Here is a 10,330-nt window from a genome sequence, read left to right on the forward strand (position 1 = left end):
TGAAATTTTGGGTATTTGAGTATATCTAAGAATTTAAGGAATGGAGAAAACGCATGTTATAATTGCATACTTTATTCCTACATATGTTTCAAAGGATTACAACCTGTGTGATCCATAGGGATCTTTGATATTAAAATTGTAACCTTCTCATCAGGGAAAGCAGTGGAATCATCTTAAACGTAAGACATTATGACCGATTATGAAAACAACAGATGGATAAGGTTATGACTTGATTCATTTGAAAAAAACCGTTAGAGAATTGGACGCTGCCGGATAGTGGGTTGGACAACACATACCTATAAATGTGTGAGAACGTACATGCATACATAAATACATATACACAAACACACATACATGCATACTGATACACAAACACACACACACATATATATATATGTATATACATATACATACATATGTGGACTTGTATATACATATATATATATATATATATATATATATATATATACACACACACATATATATACACTCATACGTCCACATTTATATATATATATACATATATATAGGCGCATGATTGGCTGTGTGATAAGAAGCTTGCTTCTCCGCCACAAGGTTCAGGGCTCAGTCCCACTGCATGGCACCATGGGCAAGTGTGTTTTGGGCCGACCAAAGCCTTGTGGGTGGTTTTGGTAGATGGAAACTGAAAGAAGCCCGTCGTATCTATATATCTGTGAGTGCGTCTGTGTTTGTCCCCCACCACCATCGCTCGTTTACGTCTCCGTAATATAGCGGTTCGACAAAACACTCAGACAAAATAAGCATTAGGCTTACAAAGAATAAAGGTCCTGGCGTCGATTTGACTTAAAAGAATATATCAATTTTCCTGAAAATTACGAGGGGAAAATCGTGAGAAATTTCCGGAAGTCCACCCCCCACCCCCCACCACCGTTCGTTTGCCCAAAATTTTGTTTTCATATTAGTTTCCTACACATTTTTTATTATACTCGTTTGTTGTTTTTTTTCGTTGTTTTGGTGACCGGAAGTTAAAGTAAACATTAACCGAAAATATGAACTTGAAGAACATCACCACCAAGGTCGCTGCTGACAATAATAAAGATTCGTTTATCGTAGCCAGATATTAACCACAGTAACCATGGTGATTTGCATCGGAATAGTACTTCTTTTTTACCTCCACTTTTCTTAACATTCTTGGTTTTATTTACTAGAGAGCGGTCGCTTTACTTTTGTCACATGACACAACTTACTTCCGCTACAACGTGCCCGACGCTGGAAGATGATATATTTTCCCACTAAATATCGATTTCTATAGCATAACAGGTAAGATATACACACCTATCTATTGATCGATCGTACGTGCCGGATCTCTTATCTGGCTTCCAGAAATCCGGGAATACTTATACCGTGGATTGAGTATTCGGTTCCGCCCTTCCTGTCTCTGAAGATGACCAGGTGTTCAGCTTTACCCTTCGTGGGTCCCGAGGGACTGTGGTCTTCCGTGCTGTCACCCTCATCTTCTATGGTCATATCTAATTCTGATTGCGGCAAGACTTCCTTTTGTACACGCCAAAAATCCTATCATATTGCTGGGCCCACGATTTGTCTCCCAAAGACATTTCTCATAAGGTCCACTGCATCAAGAATACTTGTGAAGTTCATTGGTGCAATTTCAACTGTGAATTAATTTTACGGATTGTAAAATAGGAAATTACTTGTGTTGTCTTTAGAGTGTCATTCCACTTGTTCTTTGGTGAAACTTAGTCTACTTAGGAACATTCTGCTCAACATGGCTCACTGTAGCGTAGTGTTGTGTGCTCTGGAGTAAAGCAAGGATATTGAAGAAAGTGAGTTGGCTGTTTTCGAACCAACTGCCTTGACGAATGCTCGCTTTGGTTTTGCTTGTTTTACAGTAACCACATGTTTTACCGTCGTTCATGTCTCCTCTATTTATATTGTCCACCTTATATTGGTCGGCACATGTGAGAATTCTTCTCTTTAACTGTATGGCACGTAAATATATCGGGGAGAGATCTATTCCAGCAGGATGTGAAGAAACCATAAAAAAATATGGCAGTTGTCTGCGACGGTTGGCCGACTTAAGCTGGAATTTCTCCGTTTTGGAGGGGAATTTTTTAGATTTTCTTTTTCACGGTGCCCTTGGAAATAATCGCAAAATTTAAAAGAAAAATTATTTTCGAGGAATGATTTTTTTTTTCTTCTTTTGAAAACGTTCTCTTCCCCCAGTGTTCCCCTCTCCAAACCAGTTTTGGTCAATTTTGTGGGCACTACGCACGTAAAAAGTATAGGAGAAGCCTTTTCGGTAAAAAAAAAAAAAGGAAATATATTCAGACGTAAAGGTGGGTGATTAAATGGAGATTTGGCTGTTGTGTCTAGCATATTCCATGACCACCTTCGTCGTTTCTCACTCTCACAAGTGTTATGCTTTTGTATTTTGGACATAGAGTTGAATTTCGTTCGTTCATCAATATTTTCACTTTACTGATATTTCTTTCTGTTTGATCAATATATGGTCATTTCACGTGCTAGTAACAACAGCTAAATTCTATTCAATTTAAACCTTCTCTTCCTGAAAACTGTATTTACTGATGTAATCCTCGATATATAATGTCAGATAAAAAAAAAACAGGATCGTCATGGATGGGTTGTCTTTGGTCATAAATGTGCTCAGTCTTTACTGATCCGGTGGAAAAGAGCAATGGCAGTATTTCTTATGAGAGAAATATTTTGTTGTCCACTCTTCTGAACTGCAATATGTATATTGAAGGCTGGTAAGTTGAGGGGCTGCACCAGGTTCCAGTCTCATTTGGCATGGTTTCTACAGTTGGATGCCCTATCTAATGCTAACCACTCTATGTGCCACCAATATCTGCCATGACTTTGATTTCACTTGGCTTCATGGATCTTCTTCTCAAGCACATCATATTGCTAAAGATCTTTGTCATATGTCATTCCTTCCGTGTGGACCAATACTCCAAAGGTGCCTCTTAAGCGCCAGTTGAACCACCATTGCTTATGTGAGGCCCAGCACTCCAAAGGTACTTTTTATGTGCCACCCACACGGCAATGGTATCGGACACATTGCCTCTATGAAGCCCAGTGCTCGACAGATGCTTTTTACATCCCACCGGCACAAGTACCAGATATGTGACACCAACATCGGCCATGTTGCCTCCATGAGGCCCAACACAGTGATATGGTTTCTCACCTGCATGAACACAAATGTGTTTAATGTAGTCAGTACTTCTAATGTATGTGATTTACCACAGATTTTACAACCACCAGCAAGTAATGTCTCTATATATATATATATATATACATATACTCTTTTACTTGTTTCAGTCATTTGACTGCGGCCATGCTGGGGCACCGCCTTTAGTCGAGCAAATCGACCCCAGGACTTATTCCCTGTAAGCCTAGTACTTATTCTACCGGTCTCTTTTTGCCGAACCGCTAAGTTACGGGGACGTAAACACACCACCATCGGTTGTCAAGCGAAGCTGGGGGGGACAAACACAGACACACAAACATACACACACATAAATATATATATATATATATATATATATATATATATATATATATATATACATATACATATATATATATATATATATATATATATATATATATATACACATATACGACGGGCTTCTTTCAGTTTCCGTCTACCAAATCCACTCACAAGGATTTGGTCGGCCCGAGGTTATAGTAGAAAACACTTGCCCAAGGTGCCACGAAGTGGGACTGAACCCAGAACCATGTGGTTGGTAAGCAAGCTACTTACGACACAGTCACTCCTGCACCTATATAATGTCATTTGTTAATCAATAAAGAAATGTTGGAACATTTCCGTTTTGATCTCTCCTCTATATCTAATACAGTTTCTTTATTATTTCAGATTAATGGATGACTTTGGCACAAAATAACTTTTTTAACATTGGATACATCTGGAATATTTACCAATGTTCTAAAGACTAAAAGAAAATGTTTTAGAGAACAAATATAATAACCCAACTGCTATAAATCTAGGCTTGAATTACTGTGAAATATTTGCTCTGAGCGAAGATTCATAACACCATTTCTCCCTCTCGTTATCTGATGCTTTTGAATTCTAATTAAACTTGAATATATTTGCAAAGGAGTTTGCAGAATTTTAGTTATCAATAAAATCACAGTTGATAGCAGTTGAAATATTTCTAAGGAATAAATTATAACAAGAACAAGAAGAAGGAAATTATATGCTTTGGTGAGAGAAGAAGGATAAGGGGAAAATTTAATACTGTGAGAAACTTCAATGGTTGGGTCTGTTTGTATCCCTCAGAGAAATGTCAAAAGATTTAGGAAAATCACAACATTGTTGTGAAATCTGTGGTAAATCATTCTCTGCAAACAGTGCCTTAACTACACACAAGCGTTTTCATACAGGAGAAAAGCCATTTCACTGTGAAATCTGTGGTAAATCATTCTCTGTAAACAGTGCCTTAACTATACACAAACGTACTCATACAGGAGAAAGACCATATCACTGTATTACCTGTGGCAAATCATTCTCTACAAGCAGTACCTTAACTACACACAAACGTATTCATACAGGAGAAAGACCATATCACTGTGTTACCTGTGGTAAATCATTCTCTATAAACAGTGGCTTAACTCAGCACAAACGTACTCATACCGGAGAGAAACCACATCACTGTGATATCTGTGACAAGACATTCACTGAAAATCGTAACTTAAGAAGACACAAACGTATTCATACAGGAGAGAAGCCATTTCCTTGTGTTACCTGTGGCAAATCATTCTCTTCAAGCAGTGGCTTAACTAATCACAAACGTATTCACACTGGAGTGAAGCCATTTCACTGTGTTGTCTGTGATAAGTCATTCTCTCGAAAAATTACCTTAACGACACACAAATGTATTCATACAAGAGAGAAGCCATATACCTGTGATATCTGTGGCAAAGCATTCTCTGACAGTTTTGTCTTTAGAGAACACAGACGCATCCACTCAGGAGAGAGACCATCAAAAACATTTGTGTTACAAGCAATTCATACTAATTCTCCAGGAATTATTTATAAGCTGACACGTTTGTAAAGATAAACAATCATGGTTCAGTCTCTTGTCTTAGCTATCACACTCCGCTGTTTACATATGTGGAACTTATGCTACGTAGAGGCCTAGACATTTTCTGCTTACCATTAGAATACTTGTTGGTGACCAGGATCCACCCCTGGAATCAATTCGTAGAAATGTGCAACAATATGTGTAACAATAGCGATGCGAATAATTTGTGCTTTCGATTAGTCCAGAAGGGTGAGGAAGTTCATTGATTGATTTGTTGTTGATTAAAAGCCCCTGTCCTATAAAATAGGGGACAACCAATTAATGATGTAATGCTGTGATCAATATTTTATAATGAAATTAATGGAACACCAACCCCGAAATATGCAAGTCGCCCTGCCTTATTCATAAACATTAACAATGTTCACCTTAACATGAGATAATTACTACATATAACGTAATTAGATTTACTTCAGCTAATTAGAAACATATCTGATTGGTAATTTTCCCTTCATCGGAAAGACATTGGGGGAATATATCAAAAGTGCCTAACATGATATATATCTTTGAATAAAAATCAATGAGAAATTATTTTCACGTATGAAATGCCGTGTTCTGGCAAGTTTTAGTGAATGTTTTTGGGGATAACTCGACGTAGAAATATGTCAATAGAAGTGTGGAAAGGTGGTCACTCATCCTCTGCGTATAAACCGAATAAAATCTGCCGAATGGAAGGTGTTTCTGAATTTATTAAATGGTGCTGGGATCTTTTTAACATATGTCACTGACGTCATTCAAACGAAGGATAAATCTTCAAATTATTAACACCACTGCCAACTGGGGGTGTTTTTTTAATTAGCAGAGCTAAGCTAATTACTTACGGGATCAGTGAGTTTAATTAACAATCATACAATCAAAATTCTTCTTTCAATATAATGTGATGGTAGGGGTTAATTGGCTGCTATTTTAGCAGGTTCAGTGAGCATGTCAAGACTCCCTTGTTGATATTATAATCTTTAGCTTTTCTTTTTCTTTTGTTTTTTTCTGCCTATGGAGCCCAATTGATTCCTCTTTTACTCGTATGGACCCTCACAGCCATTCAATGATTAAAAAATCCTTGTAATGTTTTCATTATTAAATATTATTAGTGATTGTTATTTTAAAAAATGGTTTGTGTATTGTAGAAGTTTAAGCAGTTTATTTGAACATAAACTTCAACAACAAAATCAAACATGGACCTTGGTTAAGAACCATTTATTTATCTGGATGATGTGTTCGGCATTTACCACAGGTTAGAAACAAGTGAAGATGCACCGTGATATAATTGAAAGGGTTTCTCTTTAATATATATTATATATATATATATTGCTACACTCTGACTGGTTGGCGTTAGGAAGGGCATCCAGCTGTAGAAACTCTGCTAAATCAGATTGGAGGCTGGTGTTGCCATCCGGTTTCACCAGTCCTCAGTCAAATCGTCCAACCCATGCTAGCATGTAAAGCAGACGTTAAACGATGATGATGGTGATGATGATGTTGGGGACTTTTAATATGTGCCACCGATGTCTTTCAGGGGAAGGAAAAATTATCAACGAAATTGCCTATTGTGTTTCTAATTAGTTGAACTAAATCTAATTATATGTAGTAATTACCTCGTGTTAAGGTGAATGTTAATGTTTGTGGATAAGACTGGGTGACCCACGTATTTCAGGGCCAGTGTTCTGTTACCTTAAGTAGTGTAGTGGCGTGAAATTATAGCCGCCATTGAGGAAGTACTATTCTGCGCATGCGCAGGGGACTTCACCACCGGAAGCCCCTCGGGTGCGCATGCGTAGTAAAACTGGTACTTAAAAGATAGTTTCACTTTGTTAGGCAGTTGAGCCACAAACCTTCTATGTGACAGCTCCTCGCTCCTCAACAAAGCACCACTTCACCTCGATGCCTTCGATGGTGATAGCTACTTGCTTCTCTGGCAGGCATCAAGGAAGCTCTTAACCTTCCATTACCAAGCTAGAACTTAATCAGCGGCTGCTAAGCTGAACGACAGGAAATGTGAAACCAAGCATCATCGATATATATAAAAATGAGAGTGTGTGTGTGTGTGTGTGAGAATCCCTAAAACTCGAGAATTACGCAACCAATTTCATTCAAATTTTACACAGGCCTTACTTAGGGTTCCAGTTGTGTTTTGGAGACTATGTGTGACCCAGTGATAATAAAAAAGACTCAAAGGAGGTCTGCAGCGAAATAATTTTACTCAACACTTTGCAAGTGAATCAGTGGAGGCAAAGATGCGTCTCATTTACTTGACAATCTATGCACCACATTGCAGAAATCACAATGTAAGTATATCTGAAAGGATAGTCTTACACTGTTGTACCATTGAATTACAAATAATGCCCATCTGTTATGTTCGGGTGACCCTATAGGTTCCAATAGTACAACTGTATTCGTCTTTGCTTAGGGAAAATGACTAAATTGTGGGTGTGAAGTCCCCATGAAGGGGTCTTTGTAACTTCTAAGAAGAAATTTTAGAAATATTACTTTATTTGTGTGTAATCTGTATGGTTAAAATTTCATCAACATCAAAAATATATGAATTTTCATGGGAGTTATGGCCGTTATGCATAGAATATAATTTCCAAATTTCATAAAGATCCATTCAGTACTTTTTACGTAGTTTTGGATAAAAAAACAAATGACTAATGTGTGTGTTTGTGTGAGTGTATATATGTATAGATATCTGTGTGCATGTATATATATGTCTCATCCTTCAATTGCATGTAACACGGGCAACGCCGGGTATCTCTGCTGGTCGTAAATAAAACCCTTTTTATTATGTTGTAAAATTGTTCTAATGTCTCTTCATATATATTTCTGTTGAAAGGTGATAGAGGGGGACTAAAGCCTCTCACTATATTCACCATTTTACAGTAGTGATTCTAGCCATCTACAATGGAGGCGTAAAATAAGGGAGGTAAGTCATAACAGGAATACGTATTTAGAAATTGTGGAAATGGATTTGATAGATTACTGGGTGATGTCTCAGAGAAATCACATTATTGTCGGTGATACAGTATTGTATGGCAGCTATATGACATGTCTGCAGTTATGTAACATCTAATAATGATTTACTCCCAGCCTATGTATCATGAATGGTTATGTGGACCACTACATGAACAGTATTAAGAAAAAAATTATATTTATAGATGTACTTTATTTACAATATTTTACGCTTGTTTATACTCTTGTACATTCAAAGTTCACAAATTTCCTTATTTAAATTATGAATCAGATTCCTTTCGATAAGTATCAATATGATTACAAAACTCTTTCCAGATGATATTTTCTGTCTGGTTGACAACTAATTTTCACATTATTTACATTTGACGGATATTTGTCCTCATCTTGTTTGTTGTTAACACGTTTCAGCCGATATACGCTCCAGCCTTCATCAGGTGTCTTGGGGAAATTTCAAATGGGCATAGTGGTTAAGAGCGCAGGCTACTAACCCCAAGATTCTAAGTTCAATTCCAGGCAGTGACCTGAATAATAATAATGATGATGATAATAATAATAATAGTATCGAAAAATACCTTAGGAATGAGAACCCAGATTCGAAATTTCCCCAAGACACCTGATGGTGGGTATATTAGATGAAACGTTGTGTTAGCAACAAACAAGATGAGGACAAATATCCGTCAAATGTAAGTAATATACATAATTCCTCATCTCTTAAATATAGAACTATATTGTGTGAAAATGATCAAAAGTCTGGCGCTGTGCCTTGTTTGATGTGAATGCATGAATAGTATCTTTAGGAATTTGCCTATCTACGATGAAATTCATGAACCATTTGGAGGGGGAGGGGTGGAACCCAGAGTTAATCCTTGTTAATCTGGAATTTCAGCAAAAAAAAAAAAAAAAATCAAAGGTGATTTATTAATACAAAACTCAATATCATCAGTTGTTCAGTTTACATGCTTAAAAAAAAAGTAGATAAAAATTAAGGCGGGAGTGAACCGGGAACCAATGGGATTAGTAAGCAAGCTATTTACCACACAGCCACTCCTATGCCTCTTTTACTTGTTTCAGTCATTTGACTGCGGCCATACTGGAGCACCGCCTTTAGTCGAACAAATCGACCCCAGGACTTATTCTTTGTAAGCCTAGTACTTATTCTATCGTGTCTCTTTTGCCGAACCGCTAGGTGACGGGGACGTAAACACACCAGCATCAGTTGTCAAGCGATGTTGGGGGGACAAACACAGACACACAAACATATACACATATATACGACGGGCTTCTTTCAGTTTCCGTCTACCAATCCACTCACAAGGCTTTGGTCGGCCCGCGGCTATAGTAGTAGACACTTGCCCAAGGTGCCACACAGTGGGACTGAACCCAGAACCATGTGGTTGGTAAGCAAGCTATTTACCACACAGCCACTCCTGCGCCTGTTTTTTTTTTAATTTTAAAAACAATGGCTTTAAGTGCCCTTTGTCCCTTGTTTGAAGAAGGCTAGAACCTGTATGTGTTAGAAACAACAGACAACAGTTGAAATATCAAAATGGACAACAGACGAAATATAAAAAGTGAAACAAATGCATTGGTAGATAAACAAACGAGCGAGATCGTTGCCAGTGCCCCTGGACTGGCTCTTGTGTGGGTGGCATATAAAATACACCATTTCGGGTGACATGTAAAAGCACCCACTACACTCTTAGAGTGGTTGGCGTTAGGAAGGGCATCCAGCTGTAGAAACTCTGCCAAATCAGATTGGAGCCTGGTGCAGCCATCCGGTTTCACCAGTCCTCAGTCAAATCGTCCAACCCATGCTAGCATGTAAAGCGGACGTTAAACGATGATGGTTAACAAATAGAAGAGAGGAAATGGAACCTCACCTTTCAGGTAACTCAGAATAGGTAAAGGTAAGCTTGCTGAAATTAAATGCAGCTTAAGTACGGAGATTAAGATTGTTTGGTATTGGATATTCGTCATGTAGTGTTCTTGGTCAATTTAATCACAGTCCGAAATTTTCTCTAATGCCAATATACGATGACATGGATTTAAAAAAGTATGGAAGACCCTACATACAAAAGACTTTGTCCATTTATGCGAGAGTTCTGGGCAAAATGTGGATGACCATCCTTCGGACATACCTAATGTGTAAGTAAAGTTTGGAGAAAATTGATTAAGAATTGTGGAAAATGCATGCATTAATCATTATGCATACACATACAGTGATTTATACATACAAGATT

The 10,330-nt window shown here is 37.7% G+C and overlaps 2 protein-coding genes across 3 annotated transcripts in view; one reads left to right on the top strand and one right to left on the bottom strand.

Moving 5' to 3' along the window:
* LOC149130629 (uncharacterized) overlaps window positions 1-10,330 on the bottom strand; it is a 36,570-nt gene that overhangs the window by 16,823 nt on the left and 9,417 nt on the right. The gene's annotated exons all lie outside the window — the stretch shown is intronic.
* On the top strand, window positions 529-7,915 carry LOC106878358 (uncharacterized). 2 transcript variants are annotated; one of them, XM_089344585.1, is made up of 2 exons: window positions 529-1,302; window positions 3,902-7,915. In XM_089344585.1, the coding sequence occupies exon 2, from the start codon at window positions 4,329-4,331 to the stop codon at window positions 5,097-5,099; it is 771 nt and encodes a 256-aa protein (XP_089200711.1). In that variant the 5' UTR covers window positions 529-1,302; window positions 3,902-4,328; the 3' UTR covers window positions 5,100-7,915. The 2 variants fall into 2 exon arrangements, with proteins under 2 accessions (XP_089200711.1, XP_089200712.1); XM_089344586.1 differs by lacking the exon at window positions 529-1,302 and adding an exon at window positions 1,315-1,826.

This window comes from Octopus bimaculoides, chromosome 28 (assembly GCF_046866305.1).
Source record: "Octopus bimaculoides isolate indiv1 chromosome 28, ASM4686630v1, whole genome shotgun sequence".
NCBI lineage: Eukaryota > Metazoa > Mollusca > Cephalopoda > Octopoda > Octopodidae > Octopus > Octopus bimaculoides.

Excerpts from the sequence above, each read along its gene's own strand:
- LOC106878358 (XM_089344585.1), top strand. The coding sequence starts at position 4,329 with ATGTCAAAAGATTTAGGAAAATCACAACATTGTTGTGAAATCTGTGGT.